At 38.0% G+C, this 26460-nt stretch overlaps 1 protein-coding gene across 1 annotated transcript in view; it reads right to left on the bottom strand.

Moving 5' to 3' along the window:
• CNTN1 (contactin 1) overlaps positions 1-26460 on the bottom strand; it is a 261654-nt gene that overhangs the window by 92147 nt on the left and 143047 nt on the right. Inside the window, exon 4 of the mRNA XM_032999800.2 lies at positions 5645-5774. Within this exon, the coding sequence (XP_032855691.1) occupies positions 5645-5756 (112 nt within the window). The 5' untranslated portion in view covers positions 5757-5774. The remainder of the gene's footprint in view (positions 1-5644; positions 5775-26460) is intronic.

The raw sequence follows: 26460 nt of genomic DNA on the forward strand, positions 1-26460 counted from the left end.
CAGTTTGCTTGTCTTCTCAGACTGCCAAGATGAATGCCAGCCAATATCAGTTATAGTACTTTCAAACATACTCACATTTGCCTGTTAGATAATTAAATCATTTAGGTGACTATTCCTTAAAAACATATGTGTTACTTGAAAAGTGACTTAAGAAAAGTGACTTAAGAGGCTAACACGTTGATCTCATGGGAAAGATAGCACTTGACAAATTATGGATGAAGGTAAAGTGCAGTAGTTACTCTGCACAATCTCCCACACAAGCCTTCCAAGTGCATATGAAATACCAGCAACACTCTCAGTGTGGTGGTGCAATCCTCACCGCCTGGGCAGCTTGGTGCTAAGTGCGATTCCACTCATCTCCCCCGGGATGTATGTCCACCTGGAGAGATAAGGACTGCTAAGGGAAGTGAATCAGAATGTTAACGAGCCTGGCTCCTGCCCCTCCCTCAGAAATGGTTATCACAGTCCATCATCTCCTAACGGTCTGGCACATCTGTACGGTGGGTGATGTGGTCAAATGAGAACAATAACAGTTGCACCTTCATCAAATTCTTGTGCAACTGCTGGAAGATACCAGAGTAGTTCATTGTTCAAGCTGGTCCTGAGCAAAAACAAATGACAAAAGTCAGTTATCTTGGACCCTATAAATTGTGACTCCAAGTGAGACCCTTTGAGCTCTCCTGTATGGCAGTGGGCCTGTGACCAGCAACTCCCCTGAGCTGGGACACCTCTCAGGTATCAAAACCTTAAGGTGTCTGCTGTCAGAGCTGACCAAAGGCCAAGGCGAAGTCAACCCACTAGAGTCTCAATTATTGCTGTTGAGGAATGCCAAGGCATTGTGAGTATTTGCTCTAAACTCAAGGAGGGAACTTTTACTTTGAGCTAGCTTCTCTTACTCTTTCTCTGCCTATTGGTGTGTGGGTATATAATTTATTTTATTGGATCCAAATACTTTGTTATGTGTGTCTTGTGTGCTTACATGTTTTTGTCTTTGTGAATGTGCGCACATATATATATATGTATTGATTTAAGATACCATATAGTAAGTTAGAGTGAATCTTGTAATCTTAGAATCTGTAGATAAGTCACTACTTTAATTACAATATTTTCCTGAAATATTTTGTATGTGTTTAAACTGGTTAATGATCAAGTACTATTAGTTATTAATAAATTTTGATTTGTTGTTAAATCATCACCGTGCTAATACTTTCATCCGCGACAGCCAGAAATTCAGCATGCTGTCAGCATCCTCATGTACACATCAAAATAACTGCCCTGCACTGAGAGGCCCTGTGTATTACTGGCTTTCCCAATGTACCAGCTTTCAGTGAAGCCTGGGGTCCTAGTGATTTTTGAAAATAAGGCATTAGGTTCCCTAGAAAGCAGAAGTGCTATTGACATTTTTACCCATGGATTATTACCTCATTTAGCACAACCCAAAATAGTCACCAGAGTGACAAGCTGCCTTCTGAGGCCTCATCTGACCCAAACTCAAGTACTGCCTGGCTCTGCATTATGAAATCCCAAAGTAAAAAGTAGAACAGTGATCAAAAATAAAATATCGGAGGAATACAGCAACATTTTTTTTCCTATTGATTCCTCTTACAGCGAAATGTAATCAAGTATTCATTAAGCACAGTAAAATATAGGGTCTTTGCAGCTTTTAATTAGTCTTTTGGAAGAAGAAACAAAACAAGTCTTTTGCTGAAAAAGACTCTTAATTCTTTAGCTGCAAGGTTATTATCCCAAGTGAAGATACACTTTGGTTCATTAACTTATATGGGATGTGCTAGGTGAAAGAGAAGTTTAAAATTCAGACTTAGTGATAGGGTATGAGTTTAACAGGGAGTCAAAGGCAACTTAGAAGTATGTTGGAGAGAGCCCAGATGTCAGGGAAAAGAGGAGAAAAGTCAAATATTACCAGTAATAGGCATGAAATAACTTTTTTGGCAGTGGACTGACAATCATCACAATGTTCCCTGAGGAGTGATTTGCTGCTCTCATTTGCCTTGCACTGCTCAAAGTGCACTCTGAAAAGCAACCCTTATTATAACTGTCTGTTCTATCAGTAAGTGAAAGACCAAATTACTTACGGCTTTTTCATCAATTTATATCTGCAAGACTACATTTCAAGCACTAATTTACCTGAAAATAAATACCGCTCCTGTCTCACTGCAGAAGATGATCTCTGTCTAAACTTCCGATACACTGATTCATGTAGTATTTGCTTTCCTTCAGTCATGTGAGTGCACATTCCCCACTGATGGGAAATGGGCAATCATTGTAACAATTCTCAGCTTCTGCCTTTGATTATCACAAAACAGAACTGGTTAAAAGTCAGGGGGTTTATTCCAAGGCAAACTTCAAATTTCTAAAAAATATGTATTTCAGTTCGGGAAAAAAAATCTTTTTAAATATCCTGCAGCAGGCAAAAGATCAGTTTGAAACAAATGAAAAACCTTAGCTTATAGAGTGTCAGAATACTTATCACCCTTTCAGGTCAAATACTGAACATCTCAAGTCAGTGTAGCTTCATGTTTTCAGCTTCCTAGCTCCTTGTTTCCCAAATACTTCTACCTGGTAAATCTGAAAGCTCTCAACTCTCAATCAAATGCATGAAATCTGAATACTTTCAGTTTTTTTGGCTGATATCTTTGAACTTGGGTGAGACATCTCAAAGGACATTGATCCTGGAAGCTATCAGGTTCCTGGCTCCAGAGCAGTTAATATAGGAGGTCTGTTTAGGAGCCACGGGTTGCAAAAGCCTTGACTGGTGGCTCCAGAGTCACGGATCGGTTTGCCCAAAGGCAACTTACAGGGTAGAACCACCCAGAACTGTGGGTCCAGCACCACAGGAGGCAAGGTGAGGCAAATATACTTCTAAAGAAACCTCATGTTTTGTTAAAACGTGCTACAGTAACTTTTTTAATATTCTGCTTTTAACATCTGCTCCCAGCTAACTTGCCTCTTTACTCTGGTGCTTGGTGTGTCTTGTTAGTAAAACAAGAACTCATGATCTTTACTCAAAACCTGTCCCTGATTCCCACATCATCCATTATTGTTGACATTGCCAGAATTCCTCTTGATAGTATCATGTGTGAAAGAACACCTCCTAGAGCTTGATCTGGTCACTCTAACGTGCTCCTTCTTTCTCTACAGTATCTCTCACTTTTTAACCATACTGTGAACACTCCCAAACAACCCCTTATATTTCATGTTGGTTACTGCAGCTATGTATTTTCTGGATATCATGACATTTTCACTGCCAAGAAATACACTGAAAAGGAAGATTTGCTAAGACTAACTGCCAGAAGCTCTAGCACTCATTTGAAATGAGAAACCCTCCAGCAAGATTCAAGTGCTGGGGCAGAGCAAAGACTGCAACATCAGATTTATATAATCCAGATGGATGCCATAAACCCTAGATGACAGAAGCAGACTTTCTCTCAACTCAAATGGACATTTAATTATTTATACAAAGTAGAGCAGGTCCAAGAGCAGAGAGTTTGTGCACTAGTCAGCCTTGCAATAATGTACTGTAAATAATGAGCTCCCTCTGACTGTGTATGTCTATGAATCTTCCACATTGGAGGATGGTGCCATGTCTTTACAGACGCTGGTAAGTCTTATCTTTGGATTTTGATGAAAAACACAAGAAAATCCTGGATTTATTCCATACCAGAAGATAAGTTAGGAAATTTCTTCAAACTGGGAACAGCACTATTAGAACCTGGTCCCATTCAAAACCCTTCACACCAATGCCTCCTATTCTTCTTACAGGAATCATAGCCTAACATAGCCAATTACAGTCACCCAAAAGATCAAATGAACATTGTTATGAATATATCAAAGCATACTCAAACTGCATGCAATATCATCATATACATCTTTGTTCTTCCTATGTCACTGGCTCATGACCCTCATAGCACACAATCTTCCCATGTCATTCTAAGGCACCTGCCAGGTGGTGCATTCTGGTGCCAAGATTTCTGACTTCTGGGAACAACTGCAACGTGCATAATACACAAGTGATAGCATTAATGATCTGGCCTTGCGCACCAAGAAATTAACTGAACATTCCTTCTAAGTGATTGATTCAACTTTTTATCAACCAGTGTCTAGCACTTGCTCGGCTGCTGCAGCTGACGATTTTGTTTGATGTCACCACATTCATAGTGAAATCACATGTGTAATATGGTAGTTGTCAGCCTCTTTTTTCAGGAAAAGTCCAGTATTGAATTAAAATGATTAATTTTATTTTTTCATTTTGGTGCCACCAGCAACCCTCATATATTAACAAAGAAAATGCCCTTGAAACACATAATAAATACATTGTAAGCATGAAATCACAGCATTTTAAAGGTCTTTATTTAAGGTGTCAGTATATCCTCCAGAAAACTCAGTAAAGAACTGAGTTCAAACCCTTCATAGAATAAAATAATGTTCTCAGTAAACCAAAAAGCACTCTTGTGAGTTATGCAGTAATTTCTTAGGCAATGAGCTTACATCACAGTATTAATCATATTTTTTGACTCAATAATACAAACAATACGTTCTCATGGTAGTGAAACTGAGGTGATGCCTACAATGTTAGGCCAGATTAAGCAAGACTATGAACGGCTCATTTCAACTAGAGATGCATTAATTACATGAAGAACCCAGAGAACCACATGAATGTTTTATGAAATGCAGTAGAACTAGCTTTATGATTAACTTTCCCCTCAAAGTAAGGAAGGATCTAAAGGCTACCTTGAAAGTAACTGAACTGTTACTACACAATATTTGAACTTCTCAAACCTCAGTCAATATTTCACATATGCACAATTTAATTATTCTTTTTATATGCTCAGGTCTCAGTTCACACAATTTTTTTTTTTTTCTTGAGAAGAGCTCTGCTCGTGCTGGTAATCCAATTCATCATAGCAACTAAAAAACAGCATTCACTTAAAACATTACGGATGTCTGAAACAGGCTTTACAAATCTCAAAGTCATTCAGAACAGTTGGAATAGGAACCAGATTTTAATCCTGAATTTTAACTTTCCAAAGAGCTCCTTCCATCTCTTAGAACTGAACTAAAATTTCAGTTGCAAGTATCTCTGTAATTTCATATGTTAGAAATATGATTCCTGAATATTTTAATATTTATAGCCCCATCTCTATTTATGAAAAGTTTTACCATTTGTAATTTAAAATTAAAGTCAGTATATGCAGCATTTCCCCACTGTATTATGAAAACTACCACCTCATTGTGCTGGTAGGATTTTATGAATTTTAGATTGTCTATATTACATATTTTTGTCTTTAGTGACTCTTCTTATGGGCACACTTCCATTCTTCTAATCATGTTGATCATCTGTGCACAAATAGATGGTTGATACATTTTTTATAATCTAGAGAAAGGCATAATTCTGTATACTGAATTAGAATAGACAAATACAAATTTAAGATCCAGATCTCTGTTTTTTCAAGCTTTGAATTACAGCTTCCATTCTTGTATGCTTTCTTACAGCTTCATTATTCATGTTTAGTAATTCATTATATCTGCAGAAATAAATGAAAGCCATGCAAACAGCATAATTGACCTTGAAATGCATAAAACTAAACCAGTTCGTTAAATGAATTAACATGGGAGGTCATCTTACCTGCCAGGCAGAAGATGAAACAGGGTGTAATAAGATGATAGATGAAGAGCCACATGGTTATCTTCTGTTCAACAATTATCTCAAAATGAATTGTGCCTTGCAACACCAGCATTCAGAGGGCTAAAAATACCTGATCAGAGAGAAAGAAAAAGGAGTGAATAATTCTGACATAAGACTTTATCTCATATCACATTTAACTTGCCATATTATCTGTCTAAATTGAATACTTAAGAGTTAATATAGGATAGAGACTTTTGAATAATAAATGCATTATCAAATTTGCTGGATCAAATTAATGACTTTTTTTATTCAGGGAGAATACTGATTAAGAGTAGTCAGATTTTCCAGTGATAGTAAGTAATTTAGTAAATGTCAATACTGAACATTCTTTTTAGACTCATCTTCCTAAATCAAAACTATGCTTCGGGTTGGATCTAGTTGGTCTCTCTGAGAACAATTCACATTATTAGAAATATTAAAATAATATATAGTTTTCAATAAAATAAGGAAAGTCCAGATTCTATCCTCCTTCACCTCAGTCAATACTACATTACAATTATGATTTCAAAGTTTGTAGAAAGAAAATCACAGTGAAACCTAAGTGCATTAACCCCTTTCAGGATTCATATATTTTGTCTAGTATAACATTCCTTTTAAACTTTTAAGGCACAATTCATTATCTTCTGGAAAGGCGGTATTAATTTTTATGTGTTTCTTTGTAAGTATAATCATTACTGCAACACTGTATTTGAAGATTTCTCTCTTTTCTGTGGGAGAAACTGCCTGTATATACTAAAAGCAAGCTAAAGAAATATGCAGCTTCTTTTGTATATTCTAAGAGTTTAGATACCATTTTTTGGAATATTTTACTTCAATAACACTTTTTACTTCTTTCAATCAGAATATTTTGCTAGCTTTTTGTTTCTGGCTGGTGGATGTTATCTATTTCTTTAGGGCAATGAGTCATCATGTTTGCAGTGTGCAATATTCCATTTTGTTTAATTGATTTCTTGCCATGAATATATAAATGCATCCTTGACATCCATCACATCTTGTTCATACTTCTCTTGATTGGTTTTGCTGTAGCACTGGTACCTTCACACAAAGCAAGGCTTCCAGCTTATCACTGACAGAAAACTGTTATATCTCAGGCACAAGCCAGTATCATCCATTCCTCTCAGTATATTCATTTTTTTACTAATTCATTATAAAACAAGCTTATACATACTTGAATAGCTTTCAGTAACGTGTATCCTAGGACACCAAGAGCAGCCCTGAGGTGAAGAAATTGGTGTTGGTTGACGAGAAGCTCAACATGACTCGGTAACGTGCATTCACAGCCCAGAAAGCCAACTGTATCCTGGGCTACAGCAAAAGAAGTACGACCAGCAGGTGAAGGGAGGTGATTTTCCCCCCTCAACTCTGTTCTCATCAGACCCCACCTGGGGTACTGTGTTCAGCTCTGGGGCCCCCAGTGTAAGAAGGACATGGACCTGTTGGGGCAGGTCCAGAGGAGGCCATGAAGATGATCAGGGGGCTGGAGCACCTCTCCTATGAGGACAGGCTGAGAGAGTTGAGGTTGTTCAGCCTGAAGAAAAAGCTCCAGGGAGACATTATAACAGCCTTCCAGTACTTAAAGGGGGCTACAGGAAAGATGGGGAGGGACTCTTTATCTCAGGGAGTGTAGTGATAGGATGAGGCATAACGGTTCTAAACTGAAAGAGGGTAGATTTAGATTAGATATAAGGATATAAGTTCTTCACAGTGAGGGTGGTGAGGCACTGGCACAGGTTGCCCAGAGAAGTTGTGGATGACCTGGGAGTGTCCAAGGCCAGGTTGAATGGGGCTCTGAGCAATCTGATCTAGTGGAAGGTGTCCCTGCCCTTGGCATGATAGATGATATTTAAGGTTCTTTCCAACCCAAACCATTCTATGATTCTACTATTCTGTGTTTCTATGTTGCATGCTAATATGGCATCGTGACTCTTTGCAAGATGTAATCTTGATGCTACTGTTTTCCAGCTTCCCAAGCCAAGTACCAACAACTCCAACAGTGGCTTCTACATTGTACCGAGACCCTTGTTTGCTCCTTCCAGGTCAAAATTTTTACTGAATTGTTCTCTTTGTCCGAACTCCAAATGTTTTAGTACTTGTCTTGAAACTGTCAATGTCAAGTAACAGGCAGTTTTGAATTTCAAAGCATATGTACAAACATACGTGACTCCCTAAGTATGCTTGGGATAGATGCTTCTCTGATTAACAGAGCCTCTGGTCTGAGCTGCTGCCAGACAGACCTATCTCAGTGTGTGTGTTTCACGGCTCTCCTTGAGGTGGTTAGGAACATGTCTTGGCTGTCGGGGCCTCCTCCTCAGAATCACGCTAAGAAGATGTCTAACTGAACTATGCCTCAGATGGTGAGCTTTCCTTAAAATAGAGTTTCATGGTGTGTTTTATTAAACTCGTAGTGTAGGAAAATGGTGAGAAATATCACAAGAGAATCTTTTTGGCTCAGCAATTACAGGAGTTGTTGCACTTCACATTTTTCCTTTTTTTTTTTAGCAGATTAAATTTTTAACAAACAGGTCAAAACTGTCTTAGTTGCCATGACCCTACAATCATGGCTGTTATACGAGAACAATGTTCAGCAAAACACAAGAGCTAAACAGTAATCCCCAGAACTCAGATCTATTTAGAAATATTCCCTGGAAAAAGGATCTTATGTTGGCAACAAGCATGTGCTTACTGTAGCTGGATCCAAGGGGAAGAATTTACTAAACACCTTTACCCTCCCACTTCTGCTGGCACTAAAGTTTCTTCGGACTGTATCACACAAAGGATATTCACAGATATTTCAGGAATCTACCTTAAATGACCAAGGTATGAATTACTGTTACTATACGATTCCTGCAAAAGGCAGTGGTAGGATACATCAACAAACGACTTCACGTACTTTTCCAACAACCATATCCTGGCTATGAAGCTTCTTGTGTTATGACACTGCATCGCCTGGGACATTTATTTCCAAATGACATGATTTAAATTGCATAGTTACGCTGAAATAGTACACATAATTAAATAGCAATGAAACAGGAACTCTGTCGGGAACAACGGTAATTACATAGTAACTCATGGTGATAATAACTATGTTCAAATGTATTGATAGATGAAACTGTTAAGAGTAAACCTGTGTTTTGTTTCTGACAATACAGGCATCACTGCAGACAGAAGATCCCTTCTCCCTCTCTTTTGCAGAATCGAGGTTTGATTTTGGAAAGTTACCTTCTCCTCTAGCTCTCTAAAAATTCCTTTCTGTTGGCTCAGGAAAAAATGGTTTGAACACTGGTTCAAATTACAGTAAATAAAAATTGTGTCAATAAATGCTATAAATACCCAATTTTTTCAGATATAAAAATATCCACCCTGCCAGAATTAAAATCCTTTCCTTGCTCTCACTTCTTTCGGCTGAGTGGGTTCTGTATATATATAGCACATCCATCCCTCCTGATTTATCTCAGCTTGTGGACAAGAAGTGAGTCTGTTTCACATCGCTCTGCTGAATTTTGTCAGAACTGCCTGCTATGAGACGAGACAGCACGCAGGTTATCAGCTGTATATCTGAAGCAGTATGGCTGTACATGATGTTACCACCCAGCTGCCCAAGAGGAGTCCGGGTGTATTTGAGGCGGCAGCATGGGTGCCGGAGGCAGCACTGTGGGCTGCAGTGCTCATGCAGCATTATCTGCTGCCTCTTTTGCTTTACAGCTCTCAGCCTCTTTTCTTCATAGAGAAGGATATTGTTGCCTAAGTAAAAATCATTCCCGAACAAAACAACAGTCATTAGTATGACTCACTTCTCTCCCCTGTAAAAGCAGAGAGTGATTGCATGCCTGGACATAGTCCTTTCAGTCTGCACAGTACATTATCCTTTTTTTTCTCACAACAAAGCATCATCATTCTTGTAAATGAGTAAGACATTTTTAAAATATGTAATAAAATGAGCAGGCATTTAACTGCAACTGTGTCAAGTTTAATTATTATCTAATGCTCATTAACACATTTAGATCCCTTTTGACTGTTCAGTTTCCCAAAAGAGCCAGTCACCACTACAGAGCCTTTGCCTTGATGGATTCACAAGAACTCCTTCTGGTGAGCTGTCTGGAGTGCAATATTCCCAGAGGAGGTGGGGGTCAACTGGGATATTGGCTGCTGAATAGGAAGCTCGTTCAATTTTGAACACAGGGACCTCCCATAACACTTCTGGAGGCTTGCAGTGTCTCGTGATGCTTCATTAGGATGAAAGGTGTTCCCAGGACACAAGGGTAGACCTGCCTGTCTATGCTACGCAATTGTAAGGATTCTTTAATCTCTCAAAATGCACTTTAGGGAAATGTCTACATTTTCTTCCATATTCTGTGTGGCTTTCTTCACTGCACACTCTGTCCTTCATTGAGGAGAAAAAGACACTTGTTTTACAGCTATGAAAATAACCAGTGTTTTCCATCACTTCTCTACTTAATCCAAACATTTAGATGACATCATCATTTTACAAGGACATAAAGCATTCATAATGCAAACACATAAAGAAATTATAAACAGCAGGTAATGGAAATCTGTTGAATAAAGATTGCAAGATCAAAACCAGTGAAAATAGACTACATAATCTACTGGATTTGAAACCAAGAAGGTATAGGAATAGTCAAAGGAAAGCAGACCAACAATGAGGGATGTTAAATGAGTGAAGAGGAAGCAAAAAAACAACTTGGCATTTCAGAGGGGAGGAATGTTATGTGGGACGTGTAAGTGATGTGTGGGAGGGTGGAAGCAACAAACCAACCCAAAAGGGCAGTCAGAAAGAAAGGCAGAGAGGGAAAGCAATGGAGATGGAGATGTAGGTAGATGGAAGTTGCATGAGGATTAGCAGTCGCCTCTGTCAGAGAATGTCCACATCTACCCTGGCAAGATCTTCCCTGAACCTCCCTCGCTAGGGATTTCAGTGTTGGAGCAGTGTGATCGCTGCATCAGTCCCCAGCATCTGCTCAGGGCTCCTCTCAGGAACCCCAAGTGCTCAATGGGCAGAAAGGGGGCAAAGGAAAGCATTTAGGAGCTCTGGCTTGGTACACTTAGCTAGGAGAGGTAAATCAAGATGCTTGTTATGATTCTCATTTCCTGGTATATTATGATAATTATACACATTCAAGTTTTAGAATTGGTAGAGATTCCATCCAGATTAGACTATAAATAGATACAACAGTCTAGAAGAAATCTCTGGTTCTTCACCCTTTTTCAAAACTTGAATATATATAATTGCAATAATTCACTAGTAAATTAATACAGTGGCAAGTTATAATCAAAGCCTTTCAGGAGCCACACAATGCTTCAACCTAATCAGTGTTTTGTATTTGTTTTTACTTCAGGCTCTTTTAGTGATTTTAGTAAGCATCTAATTGCTCATTATCTTGATTTTCTTGAAAAAGTTGGCATTTTTTGCTATGATAACTAACTCTTGGTAAATCTTATTAGTTGCTCGGTATTTAGAATTACCACAAAACTTTTGAATTTAACAGAAATAATGATGCACATTGCATAATATTTATTGTATCACCCTTTATCCTTTCTACTGTTTTGGTCTTTGCAATTTAATTTTGTGATTGATCAACAAGTTCTGGCTTTCTAGGTTAGATTGTGACATTAGAAAGGCCACTACACCTTATTCAAAAGCCTGGCTTCTCAACCATCCCATGACCCCTTCATTTACTTCTAAAACCAATACTTTAGCCACTAGAAATTACTAGTATTCTCTATTACCAGAAAGGCGATGACAGTCAAGTTCCTTGCCACGGCACAGTTTTATTTTATTACAGTGGTCTAGGATTACTGTAAGTAAACTTCCAAGCCAGCCCTGGTCTTATAGCATTGCTGATATATATATACAGAAGATTTTAGATATTAGCTGGCTACCTCTTAGAGTCAAAATGTGGGTTCAGTTCCCTTCACAAAGGCTTGTAGAAACATTTAATTTCCTTTTGAACATCTTTGATTTCTATAACTGTACTCTTCATTTTTGCCAGATTTCCTCAAGTGGAAACAGTTCAAATCCACTGCCCCCAGTACTGCCCACTGGCCCAAACAGTCTGTCACCAATAGTCATGCTTCTAGTATTTTCCACATCATCCCATTTAAAGAATATAGCTACTTTCTCCAATTTATATGAATGAAAGTCAGCTAAGAAGCCCATCAATTTGAATGCCCATAAATAAGATACTCCTCTTGAACAGAATTTACACTTTCAAGGACAACATGCAATAGCATAACAACGAACCGCTAAGTTGGAGTAAGGAGCAGTCTAATCCCCGCCCCTAATTACTCAAAAATTGTTTCCTACTGCTTACAGGTGTTAAATAAATAAATAAATAAACCCAGGATCAGATAATTAATCTATTTAGACAGTCTAAATTAATAAGTGATTCTATCACTAGTGGACAATTCAACCAGCTTTGTATTTTTGCTTAATAAACACTGACTTGGAAACATGAAGAACCAATGTCTCAGAGATGATGAGGACTCCAGGGTTGATACAGTTTCAGTGGGAAACTTTAACTTTGGAGTGCAATACAAAACTTCCATTCTTTTACAAGTATTTATAAACTTTCTCTTCATGCCTTCTTTTCCACTTAAACTCTCATGCCGATAGGCTTAAAAGAACTAATATTCTGGCACACTGAAGATATGCAATATACTCTGGGGCAGAGTTACCCTTTTTCTCCCCTTCCTGCCCCCTTCTTTGGAAGCTGTGACTTCTCTCTAAGAATCAAGCACCAAAAAGACAATAAATTCCTTCACTAGGCATGTTTTGAGCCGTGCCTTTTGCACTTGAAAGCAATAGCACCTATTCTACAAAGCAAGAAAGCATAGAGCCTATAACAAGAAACACAAACATCAAATATATTTCCAGAAGATTGCTATAAGATACAGGAGGTACCAGGGATCTGAGAGGCAACCTTACTATTACAAGATGTCTGTTTTCTGTGGCAATTTTCTAATGAATCACTTTTTTCAAGTAGGACAACACGTTGGTAGTTAATCACACTATGAATTTAACTCTCCTTTTTCCTTTATATTTACACATCAAAGAATTCATACCTCAGAAATCAGTAGCTTCTTCAGTCATTTGCTCAGTAGGCACTTGTGCTTTTTTGTTAGGCAATTAAGAAGACCTATGGGACTTTTATTTGCTTGTCTGCTACATCATCCTGCCTATTTTCATTGTTTTCACTCTTTGTTTTGTCTTTCTGTTATTTTGTCCTCTCAGATAGTTCATGCAACTAATGAGATGTCTTATTTTTCTTATTTGCATCCACAGATTCATTATGAATGAACATTAATTTGTTTCCCTACAAGGGTTTTACAGCTGTCACACATCTATCTCATCTTGGAGTTAATCAACTACTCTGTAAGAAAGGCCATTTAATATTGTTATTATAAATGTATTTTTTTAAGAAGCTTAGGCATCTTCTAATTTGTGGTAAGATCAACAACTCAGCTTTACTATTCATTATGAATACAGTTTAGTTATTTTTCTTGAGTCATTGAGCTTGAAAAAGATTGTGTTTTGAAATTCCTTCAGATAATTAAGCATTTAGTGGTATTCAAATACTGCCTTTAATCATCTTATCAGCGGCAAGGGGTCAGGCAGCCAGTTCTCCAACTCTCTGTTCACACCGTTTGCTCTATCAGCAACTGGCTGTTCTTTCTTCTAAAGTAATAAATAAGAAAAAGATCACTTACTGCTGCTGTAACTCACAGGCATTACTCACACTTTTTCTGAAAGCACGCTATAAGAGCTTTGCTGCTTGAAGATTGTCTGGTAAAAAAATTCAGCAAACAAAAATCAATAAACCTCCTGCCAAGCATTGAGCATCATGCAGAACAGCATATTACTCTATTTCTATACTTACAAGTAGCTTCCATTTGTGCTTTAAAGCCTAATTAGTTTAAATTTGACACCAAGATAACCAAACACACCCAAGGCACTAAAACCAGCATGAAAAAAAATTAGCCATGAATACGAATAAACATCCATTATTAAAACTGGGCACTCCTTCATTTGATAAAGAGGATTTTGTGGTTACTTTGGCCAACAACTTTCAAGGGACAAAACCCATTAACTTCTCCAGTAAAATTAAGTGTATAATTGGTGTCATCTTTTGGAGTTTCAATTTTGTTAAAATTTCTAAAAGAAAAGAACAGTCTACTCCAAATATCATCTTGAAATTAAATTTTAAATGGATCCATTTCTAAGAAAAACATAATTTGATGTTTCAAAAAAAAATAAGATTGTATGAAAATCTTTATCACACCCTTGGAATTATGTATCTGATTTTCACATTTTCTTGAATTTAGTAATACCTTGTTACTCACCAGTAAATGAAGATATGAGAATGAATCATGTGTATTCAGTAAATTCATAGCAGATGTATTTATATACATAAAAATTTAACAGTTTAACCATATAATCTGTAACTCAGTATACCCTATAACATACTTCCTATTGTACAGCCAAAGACAAGCCCAGTGGGAAATTTCATCTTCAAACTGCATGCTTCCTAGCAACTCTCTTTAAATCAGAGTAGCTTTTTTTAAATTTACATCAATCACTCCAAACTGTAGAGAATGCTTAAAAACATCTCTTTCATCCTGTGAATAAACAGTTCGAATCAGACTAGCAGCTGCAAAAAGGGGAAAAAAAGAAAATCAATTCAATGTTTACTAGAATTTGCTGGTGGAGTTTGGAATAATACGTTATTTATGCCTTTTGGTTTTAAGCCTACACATTTCAGAATAGCTATTGGTGACATCCATGGGCATCGTTTACAGGTTTGAGCTGACATCCACCATTTCAAAGATCATCTCTGTTTTAAAGACTGCTTTTCAAGGATCCTTACTCATGAGGTAGACTTAATTGTATTGCAAAGATTTAAAAAGACAAATGACGGTTACTATTGGTTTCATTACCTATTACTAAAGCATTGCTTCTGTAGTCTTCAGATTTTTTTGGAAAAAACCCAGCCTTTTTTTGGAAAGCTTAGTTTACTGCCTGCTAATTATCAGTTGATCCTTTTCAGGCACGTATTCTCCATCAATCCGGAGTGCCTCAGAGGCACACAGCATCTACAGAAATCTCTCTTCACGCTTAGTCAGCAAGGGGGGGACACAGGAATGTGTACCATCAGAATAGCATTTGGATGAGTTCTTGTGTCAAAACTGCTACACCTGAGAGATACCAGAAATCACATCTTCCCAAGCTAGTCGGAAAGAGTATTGATGTCATGATTGCACTTAGATTAAACCAAGGTGGACTAGGGAGGAACAAAGGTGGGAAAATGGTACAAGTAAGGGGACAAGAGGGCCCGGCTGCATATCAGCAGCAGGTGGTCAGTACACTTGTCTGGCCTGATTGCCAAAGCATGTCCTGTTTTCTTATTAAAATCCATCTCTGACTCACCATCCTGGGTGAGGACTCCCTATTCCGTGTGCACGTGTGTGTGTACAGAAGTGTCAGTGCCACCACTGGGGTGGGACCATGAGCCCAAGAGGTCCAGGTGCCTGTGGTGGCAGCAGCTGGAGAGATCGAAGTGGGTGAGGGGTCTGGGTGGTGGCCACCGGAGCAGGGGCCATGGGTCACAGGAGCCCATGTGCCCAGGGTGCCAGCAGCTGCAGAAACTGGAGTGGTGTGGATGTGTATGCCCGTGTGTAATCGCCAGCAGACATCAAGCCAGACTAGCTAGCAATTAAGAGGCTTGGGAGCAGGTACTGGAGCGGCTGCTGCCAGCAACGGGGGGCAGACACCGGGGGATGCAGGGCCAGGCCCAGGACAGCCTGAATGGCTCAGGCCAGATACTGGAGGGCTCCACATCTGCGTGTGGACACATGCTTTCCACTAACAAGCTTTCAACCTTACCAGCCAGACAGGATGAGGCTGTTGGGGCTGTTTCTGTTTGTGGCTGCTGTTGCTCTTTGCCTGTTGACCTCCGTGGCCAGCCGTGCATAGATGTACGTGTGCACTGTGCGAGGTGCTGAGCAGCGCTGCCGGCTGGCCCCAGGCACAGGGAGATGCTGCAGCCTCGCCTCTCTCAGGCAACCAGGCTTGGCAATCCCCCAGCAAAAACAAGCAAAAAATTCAGTGAGATGCATCTGACCCTGCATTTCTACAATGACGTGCAGGATTGGCTCCACAAGTGTGTGTTTTATCTTTGCAATGCAATACATCTGAAAATGCCAGTATTTTATCTTTGTAATGCAATAATGTTTGTTCATGTAGAAAGTAGTTTAAAGTATAAGAATTATATTATAAAAAGTATGACTAATCAGTTTAATGACTGAATCCAGAGAATCATTTAAGATCACTTCTATGCAAGCAATAGGTCTATAAATAAAGTCAAAAGAGAGAAGCACTTGATTTTATACATCCAAATCATTCTGCTTTGATTTTTATTGTAAAATATCAAGGAGAAAAAAGCTAAATAAAGAAACAAACAGGTATATGAGAGCCAAAGGTCTGGTTTACTGAAGTGTCTGCAAATATTTAAGTACTGGATGAACACACACAGCAAAATCACAAGAGATACTCATCAGTTTGCAGGACTGAAGCCTAAAAAGCTGCATTTTAGAGATCCTGTTCCAAGTTTCATATTGTTGTGACAAAAAATGCATTTTGACATGTAGATAAATACAGCTTAGGCAAGTCAGCCACAAAAAAAGACACTTCTCCTTCATTACCAAAGTCACATTAGTAAGTCGTTCCATTCCAATAGGCTATTTAAAAATTGTTACAAATGTTTAGTTGGTAACTATTCTGTTGAATGTAACATACAATTGTATTCTTTCACAGATGTTATTTCAGTATGGCGATAAGCCAAGAAATCAAAATAACCTTCTCATTTAGAAGGTGTTGATTGCACAGTAATGCCATAACATCTTGAAGCAACTCCTCCTTCTTCCATGGAATAAAACAGAGTCCCCGCAGACTCCATTAAACAACTGCCTGCAGCAGCTCCTGCACAACTATTCTGTATTTCCTGCATTTCTAATACAGAGCTGGGAGCGTCACACCAAGGAACATGTGGTCTCCAACCTGGGGCCTTCCCTCTTTAGGAGCTCCTGACAAAACATGTGTAACGAAAGCTGCAGAAAAGTATATCTGAAAGAGATAATCCTTTCAAAATATTCATCCTACCTGTTTTGATTAAATCTCTAATTTGAGAGTATGAGATGTAGTATGTAGTAGTGATGGGTTCATGTGCCTACTACTCCTGATTTTCAGCACTGAAGAGAGTTAAGTACTGTTAAGTACTCACACGATATTAACTGTTCTGATTTTTCATTGCCTGGCCCCACAGTTGACGGATAATATACTCATGTAAGGAAAGGGAAAGAACATCATCACCTGCAGACATGGTTCTACCCAGTAAAAGCTAAGTAATCAGTATATATACTGATATCTTAGGTGATGTGATAGTGCATCTACAAATTAGGAACATCTATACATCGACATCTTTAAAGAAAATCAATTATAGATGCTTTACTCTATTAACTTTTACATATATTTTCTACTGTGCTTGCCTTCATCCTTCTTCCCTGATCTCTTCCCCAAAGTGCTTAACTTTTCTTAATTGCCTCAAATATTTAATTGAACTAATTTAACTGAAGAGGCATGTAAGGTACCTTCCAAATTCAATTTATCAGGAAAAAAAAAAATAAAATTACCTCCCTGATGTACAGCTGAAATTACAAGAGAACAGACAAAATGTTACTCAGTAACCACTATCAGAAACTGAAATAGCATTGTTATCTCCATTGGCATCTCTGTGCTTTTATACTGTTGGAGATACAATGAGAACATAATCTAGCATGCATTATTAGTACATTTAAAAAGGCAGTGTGAAAGATGCTGCTATTTATAACTATCAAAAACTGCTGTATATCACATTCTGTGGTCTGCTAATGCGTCTGTCAAATGAATCATTATGGCAACACAAATTTGGTCATTTGGTCTTTCTATTTCTCAAAATATTACAATAAAACGTTTTTAAAATGTACAACATTTGTACTGTAATATTAATTGTGTTCTGAAACATTCTGAGAACTTTGCGGGCCTCCTTCTTTTGGTAAGAAAATTTTCTCATTCTCATTACAGTACCAACAACTTGAAAACATCTAATGGGTACAATGCCTGAAAAATATTTGATATACATAATTAAACTCATCAGGCATTTTGCAACAGTTTTATGTACCACCTTTTTCTTCTCATTAACACAGACTAGCTATAGGTCACAGCACAGATAACTTCTGTGCTGATGATATAACTGAGAATTCTTTTTCTAAGATACTGAAATTTGACAGTAAGTCAGTATTATCTTAACTGAGAGATGGTATCTTATATTACTGCTTGATTCAGCAGTTTATTTTAATGCTGCAATCTGGCTTTTCTTTGATAGTAATCACAGAAATGCATTGGCAATTTTGAAGAGCTAAAATTTCAGTATTTGTGAGCTGGCACAAATGTCTAAAGTCTGAAATTCTGCAGATCATTCTTTGGACTTTTAAGAGGAATCAAGATTATAAAGAGAGGCAGGAGCATGCAGTCCTTTGCCAGTATGGTGTATGGGGACTAAAGGATTTAAGAAGCATTGTGGAACAAAGGAAATAATATGATGGTTTAAGACCTCAGGACCAGGAAATGAGGAATAATTTCTCTGTGATCATTTTGGCGTGTGCATTTCAAAGCTGTTACTTTTCAAATTTAACTTCAGCTTTACACTTTGTTAGAGAAGAAATAGAATTAAGATCAGATACCGGCACATAAAAAATGTTGAAAGCTAAACAGTGTTGAGAGGTGTGTTAGCTTTTCTATGAGAATAAAGTGTTATGTGATTTTCATGAAAAGATGAGCTTCAGAGGATATGTAGCAACCTTCACTCCAGGAGTTACCAGCTCCCCTAATAGAACACGTACCAAAGACAGCTTTAGGACCTACCTGAACAATGAAGCTTCCTTCCTGATTTTTCCTGTATTACATCACTGCAGTGCATATTTGTTTGGTATGAACAGACTAATCAATCATTTATAAGCTGTAACCTATGGACATGTATCATGGGTGGAAAAGAGCGAATGGCAGTCCAAGAATAAGCAATAAAGTGATAATGTAAGTCAATTTTCCTCTGTTGTATACAAGAATTGAATAAACACTAAATTTCTCCCATTTGACATGGGCAAAACCTTCTTAGCCTGTAACTACTCTAACATTGTCCAGAATGGATTTATTGATATAGACAAAAAGAAAAACTCTCTTCATCTATGCTATCATATTTGACACTTGAGGTTACAACTGTGGAGATTATTTAAGGCACACTACTATACTCTTCCAGTAAATTATGTAGAGAATGCACTGTATACTTGCCTACATGTCTTACCAGAAGAAAAGTGGTTAGACTGAGAAAAAACAGAGTAAGCAGTTTTCTCTCCTTTGTTTATCATTGATCTTCTTCTGTCTTGATGTGTTTTTTGCAGTATATAGTCAGAAGAAACTAGTTACCACAAGATTACTATTCACAAAATAACATAGTGCTATGTCTATAACATATAATGGGTCAGATGATTTAATTAATTGCTCATACCTTTTTACCAGTGCTATTTTACGCTTCATGGCACATAAAAAGATTATTTGTTCTAACACATCATTAGTGTTTTTAATAAAAATTCTTGAATTTAGCAATTTGTATTTATTCTGCAGAGTGTGAACCTATGCTGAAAATCAAATGCATTTAAGTAAAATACAGAGTGAAATGGTCAGGTTATAGTCTTAAGTGACCAATATCAAGAGGTCTGGTTCTCCATTATGTTTTGAAATAAATGGGACTCATCCTAAGTGTCATAAATTTGATTTAAACCATTTAGCTAAAATAGAATGTAAAAAACATAACAATCTACAGTTATTAATACTAAACTATGAGCAAAGCAAAATATTTGCAAATCAAAGCTGCATAAACAAGCTAGTGTCAAAATTAGACTTTAAAACATCAAATCAGTTAAGTCTTCACATTGGCACCACAGTATCAAGTAACCAATTCTTTTCTAAAAAGAGTTATCTGGAAGCGATTATTTGTTGTTGTGAAACAATTTAATGAATTTGACTAAAATCTGTATATATTTTGAAGGTATTTTGAATAACTTGGTATTCAAAACTAAATCTGTATCCTGAAGATGGTTTGAAAGGGTTATTTAGAGTTTAAACCACTAACTTCTTGTTACTGATTTTGCAGATTTCATTTACTATGTGGTATATAACCCACTGCTCTTACTAATTCCCAACAGACACAGGATAGATCTTAAAAGAACACGCAGGTAGAAGAAGTCTGACAGCTCTGGTTAGCCTCTTACAGCAGGCATTGTAAAAGTTTCCTTCAATTCAAGAAGGCGCTTTAAAGAATACATTTTTGAGAATATATTTTAGGGCCATTTTGATGGAGGAAACTTGGTTCCTGATGTCTTCCCTTTCAGAACTTTATTGACATTTGAGCTACCAGGCAGGTCTACAACTGCACACTACAACCAACGCTCTGAAGTCTCAGGTATTTCCCATCTAATAACACCAAAGGAAGGACATGAGAAAGGAAATCACATTTCACAGGAAGTTTTTGACCTGTTCAGCTTGATAATAGTTGTTGTTTGGAAGTAAATGTAAAATCACTCCTGCTATACTTGCAAATAAAAGAAGTCTGGTTTAAAAGACCTCCTACGATTAACAAGAAGAACAAAGTGGCCTCAATGCTTAGAAAACCATGACATTCTGTGCAGGAAGGAATAAATTAGAGAGGTCATACACCAGAATGGGTCTACTCTGGACAGCAGAAACTCTGAAAAGCATCTAGGGGATAGAGTGGACAAGCAATTTAACTGGGGTTTCTAGGACAATGCTGTGGCTACAAGAACTGTGTGACCCTTAGGGATTAAATGACTAAGAAATACAGCTATCATGTACAATTTGCTCATTAGAAATAAGCAAATCTGCTTGGAACTAGCACGACTCATATTGGAACACTGACAATAATTATGATGCTGGATGATATTTATTAAAAGAAACTGAAAAATAAGAGTGTGGAGAGATGTAAAATATATATATACAAAAGGAGTGGAGAAAATGCCTTACTGCAAGAACTCTCCTTGTTCAACCTCTCTGGCATACTTAGGAGACAACTGAGGAATATCCTGGCTACATGACGTAAGTATGGGTTGAAGGTACTGGAAATAAAAGGGTCCTTTAATATATTAGAGAAAGGCATAATAAAACTACACGGCTGGAAATTTTGATTTAGATGGGATGTATGGTGAAATTTTAGCAAAGAATACAGTGACATCGCAGTTCTTGAGGTCTTCAGTATCAATGAAATACTTTCTTACAAAGCATGAAGTACTGCACTAAGCACTGAGACAGCTGGTTGAAACTTACTGAGCTACCTCTGAGCTCTCACAGTCTTTTAAGAACTGGAGCCGCAGAAAGAAGGCAGATGATGATGTTCTGGCACAGTGTTTCACCAGAGTGGGATCCTGTGTTTTTAGACTGGCAAGCACTGCTACCTGTTCCCAAAGCCAGAACCTCCAGTTCTACTCCATCTTACAGCACCTCCTTTTAGTGCTTTCAGGAATGGCCACTGTTAGACCACAAATTAAATTGCTAGGCTCAAGTAGCGTTCAAAGCAGATAATTTTTTATTGAACAACAATTTCTATTGCTCGTAACAAGCAAAAAACCTCCAACCTACTTCATGACTGAATACTGCACAGAGCTGCGGAAATTGCAAACAAAGCTATGACCAAGAGATCAAAAATACAGAAAGAACTTATTGTAAAAAAACTTCTTGATAATAGCTACATCAATAACAAAAGGTCCTGAGATTATATTGGGTTATGAATTATCTTGAAAGATGTTCCTTTCACATAGAAATAAACTACCTGCATGAAAAAGATCTTTATAACCATCAGCCACTCAACATTCCATCAGCAACAAGATTAAAAATAAATATTGATATATTATGTCTAGATGTCACTGCTTCTTTCTTGAAAAACAAGCTTTACGGTACTTTTAAAGTTTATGCAATAGACCATATGTCAAAGAGCTTATTTCAAGAAATTTTCATCTCTATACTTCAAATGCTAAAGGTAAAGATATTCAACATTGGTTTTTAGATGGTTTATAAAAATTACAGTTTTCAAATTTTATTTTGAGAACTCCCTTTCCTTTTTTCTAAGTACTTTACCCATTCCCACCAATGCATTTAGCACTGACATTTCAAACCCCATTGCTCTAGCTGAAATGCTGCTCACTCTCGGACCTTCTACAATTCCACTCTAGCACCAGGAATCTGTACCATCAAGAACCAGACTTGTTGTGCCTCTATTTACTAAACAAAAGCTTCCTCTTACAGCACTTTACCATTGCTTATAGGTATTAGCTGAATCTTTGTAAGTTAAGTACCCTAGGGTATGCATGTATGCACCCCTTACCATAAGGCATGCTGATACTTTCATTATTCTCATTATTTTTCTGTGAAGCCATTCAGATATTTTAAAATCTGCCTGAAAGGCATCTGCATCATTTTCATCAATCTTATTTAGCATTTCCTAGTTTATTGTAATTGAACATCAGAGAAGGCATGTTGACATGTGGCACTAAGATACTGGTTATCTCTGAGACTCCCCATGTCTTTTTTAAAGCAAATAATCTCACGGAGAAGACAGGTTATTCCACAGAAATTACTGAATTTTACGGATATCTACTGGGGTAGGGGGGTGTGGAGAAAATAACTGAAAAGCCCAGAATTCTTAGCCTGAGTATCTTTTCATTCTGCTCTGCATTGTAGCTATTCAGTATTAAGGAAGAAACTGTTCATTCCTTAAATCTGTTTTTAAAAATTGTGTGGCATGATTTTGGTTCTGTGAAATGCAGTTAATGAACTGTGCACAATGATTTTCTGTTAGATCTTGGCCTTCTGGATTATTTAATTGGCAATTAGTTCAACATACCACATTGCATGCACTGTTCATGTTATGAGGTTACCAGGACAGAAAGTACTGTTTTGTGAAAAGAGTAAAAGCAAAGGTAAAGAGTATATGAAATTCCATCACTGGAAAGGGTGTTTGAAAACCATTCGCTACCAGCACTTGGCAAAGACCAAAGAAGTCTAGCAGATTGCAAAAACACTGTCTCAATAGGGTGTATCCTGCCAAAGGTCAGTGTGATGCCACATAAAAAGAACGGGATAAAAGAAGGTTTAAAAGTGACCACAGCATTCTTCAGGTTTCTTGGCTGTAATCAACTTCTAAATCTTACAGGTTTTTTTATTAGTTCTCCCTCCTTTTAAAGAAACCTGAAACACTACACAACTGTTGATAGTTGCAATGTTTCTGGCTGAAATATAACAATTGGAGGATAAAGAAAGAAATGACCAATATGTTGGCTGCTGCTGCGTTTTCTGCATCAGTAAGGCCATTATGGCTTCAGACTATACCTGAATTCTCAGCCAAGTCAGTCTAAGTGAATCTCAGATTTTGAAAATGTCTCGAGTAGTCACCCGATTTACTACTGTGTTACTACACCTTCTGGATAGGTTATACAACTTTAAAATAGAAGCAATACAGCACTGAACTAGGACTACGATTTAGTTGTACAATCTTCTACTTGTTTTTAAAAAATTTTTCAAGAAGGTTTTGTGGGATAAGAAATGTCATTTCAGGAGTTAAAAAAGAGAACAGCTGATTTTAAGCACCATATAGACTCTTTTTTTTTTTTTTTTTTTTTTTTTCAGGTAGAGAATTGGAGGCAACAATCTGTCCTAATGTCTTGAAGCAGATAAAGAGTAAGTGATGTATATAACTATTGTGCATCCCTGCCGTGATGCAGCTGCTGCTTTTGTGTTACTAATGGATTCCTCTGTTGGCAGAAAAGGAATCTCCAATCCTTTTTCAACAGGTGACAGGCAAAAATAAATTGCAAATCCTTGAGTTGGCTTGACAGGGAGCCAATTACCATTTTGACTGACCAGCATTACTTGAAAAGAAAAGCTAAAGAAGAAGAAACATGACAGAAGATGACAGAAAGATGACAGAAAAAAAAAGCCAAAACTGGATGAAAAGGAAAAGTGAATTCAATGCTGAAAATAAAAGAAGCCACAAAATAAAATTAGGATAGCCTCCTAGTAGCTGTGCTGTTTTCCTTTCTTTTCTTTTCCATTTGACAGGAGTAAATACAAAGACCAGGCCCCTGTGGACTTGGTCTATGGATTTTTTCTGGTATCTTAACAAAAAAAACTTTGCCCCTGGCAAGTTATTCCAGTTCATTATTTCAGTAATTTGTGTTTTAATGGAGTTCTGCATCTCATTCAGCAGTAAGTATTGGCATGAACTTGGGAGGCAGTCTGGGTGGAAAAGGGGAGGGGGCAGAGGGAAGGTTTACTGATCCCTCCAATTATAAAACCCTTCACAGCTTGCCCTGAGGAGGGAAGGGTACTGGCCTTAGGGACAAGGGAGCAAAGAAAAAAGGGATAATGCTGATTTGGCTTAATAAGATGCTGCCTACTATATCAAACTGGATTAGATACATTTCATTTCCTGCAAAGGCTTCCCAAGCTTTGCTTTACACTGCCTTATTCCAAATGAGAGTTGTTTCCTGCTATCCCATAAACGTCGGTTTAGTAGAAGGACACAGTTTAGTATGAAGCTGACTATTGCATGGTCCTGATGGTGACCCTCAGCCTGTGGCACCTCCTCCTCTGAAGCTTGTTTTCAAACTGCCCCACAGTACTTTAGCTGGGTGAACAATGATAACAAAGATCTTTCCCACAGGTGCAATTTTACCACGTGCAACAGCTTAGAGCAAACCAACCTACAGACTATATAGTGAGTGGCAGTCCTAACACAATACCTACATGTTTCTTTCCACCAGAGTTTTCAGAAAACATGCTGGTACATATGGTGTTGCTGGTTTTGTAATTCACAGCATAAGGCATTTGATTTGATTTGATCTATATGTAAAAATGCAGTGGAGAGAAACATAATTGAAAATCACTAATTTTCTGTTGGCTGCTTATCTTCTTGATGGAACGGGTATAAAATCTGAGTCTTTTGGCAAAGAGAACGAGTGGTGCCACTGGAGGCTTGCCTAGGCAAGAGTCGAATGATAGTCAGCTCAGTCAACGTATTCATCAGCTCCTCTGGTTCCTGTTCTTCAACCTGCACTCCAGCAAGTTTCCTGCCTTTGCAGCTAACAGTAAATAACAGCAGATCTGGGGATTCATAACACAAATATCTTCTATCAGGAGAGAGTGACTTATATTACCCAGATTACACAGAAGCAGATCCTCAGGCAAATTTAAATGTTCACAGCTCCCAACATGTCTGGTATACTGCTTCCCACGACAGTGAAATCTAATGGCTTTTTTTCAAAATATTCCATTAGAAATAAATAAACCGCTCTCTACCAGATCTCAAAACACTTTTTAAAAGCTTCCCCTAAAACTTAATTTCAGATAAAAAGAGAAGGTTACATCAGTATTCTTACTCTTTAGCACAGGAAACACAGTGCTGGCACTCACTTACTGACACAAAATGGGGAGAAATAACAATATCCAAAGGTGTGCTTCTGTCTGCCCTCCAGAACTGTCATGCAGAAAATTATTAGAGGTAAACAACAAGAGCTGGTACTGAACAAGCTCACAAAGAATATTAAGTAATGAAAGCAAGCGGACCCTGATCTCAAGAGCTCATGAGACCTCCTGCCAGAATAACAAGCCAAAAAAAGAAGAAAAGGGGAGAGATAGAAAAGATTAGATTCTTAACAGACTTCTGCCTGCCAGGTACCATGAAAATGCTTCCCTTATGTATGCTTTCCGTGCGGTCTTGGTAATTCCTCCTCTGCTCACTATGCCAGGTACAGTTAATGTAAAGCCCCACCCAATCTCCTGTGCCCTGTGTACAACGGACATACTGAGGTTCTTGGCCAAGTTTATTTCCCTTTTTGCCCTATGTTTCACACCTGTTCTCAGCCCACAGCAAATGCTGACCTGTTACACCAGACTCTGGCTAGAACATCTGTCAAAAAATTGATTAATCTTTGCAAAAATACTACCTTCTTTTTAGGCTCCTAAGGAAAGGAGCTGTAAGCAATTATTCTGCTTGCATTTGTGTTTCTGCCTGTTGGTCTGACAGCTTCTTCCTCATGATTAACTTTTACCTTCACTGGCCTTTTTTAACCAAATTTGACAGAATGCAGGATGTAAATAAGTTAACATATTTAAAAAGTCATGAAAATGTCTGTCTGGGTGCAGGAGACAGGCCTGGTAAGCACCACCCTGAGGGGAAGGGCAGGAATGGCTTATTACGGCTGCAGTAACAAAGAACCTGCACAAGACAGTGGTCACTCGGGGACATCTCAGCCGTGGGAGAAGCTTGGTGGGGGCTTGCAGCTCACCATGGGTTGGATAATGCAACAAAGCACACAAAGCCACAGCAAACCACGCTTCAGAAATTCTGCTGCTCACAGAACAACTTGTTTTCTAATCTCCATTTCACTTCACAGGATAATGAAATTGATGATGAAATATTTCCCATGCTACTGTACTGGATGGACCCAGTCCCACTCTATGTTCATACCGATCTACTGCAAAACCATGCAACCAGCACTTTGGGAAAAAATGGTGAGAACCGCCAGGCATAGGAGGTCTCTCCAAAGTTAAGATTATAGATGTTTTCTGCTTAGTCTGATGA

Source organism: Tyto alba, unplaced genomic scaffold (assembly GCF_018691265.1).
Source record: "Tyto alba isolate M040663 unplaced genomic scaffold, T.alba_DEE_v4.0 Super-Scaffold_2, whole genome shotgun sequence".
Lineage (NCBI taxonomy): Eukaryota > Metazoa > Chordata > Aves > Strigiformes > Tytonidae > Tyto > Tyto alba.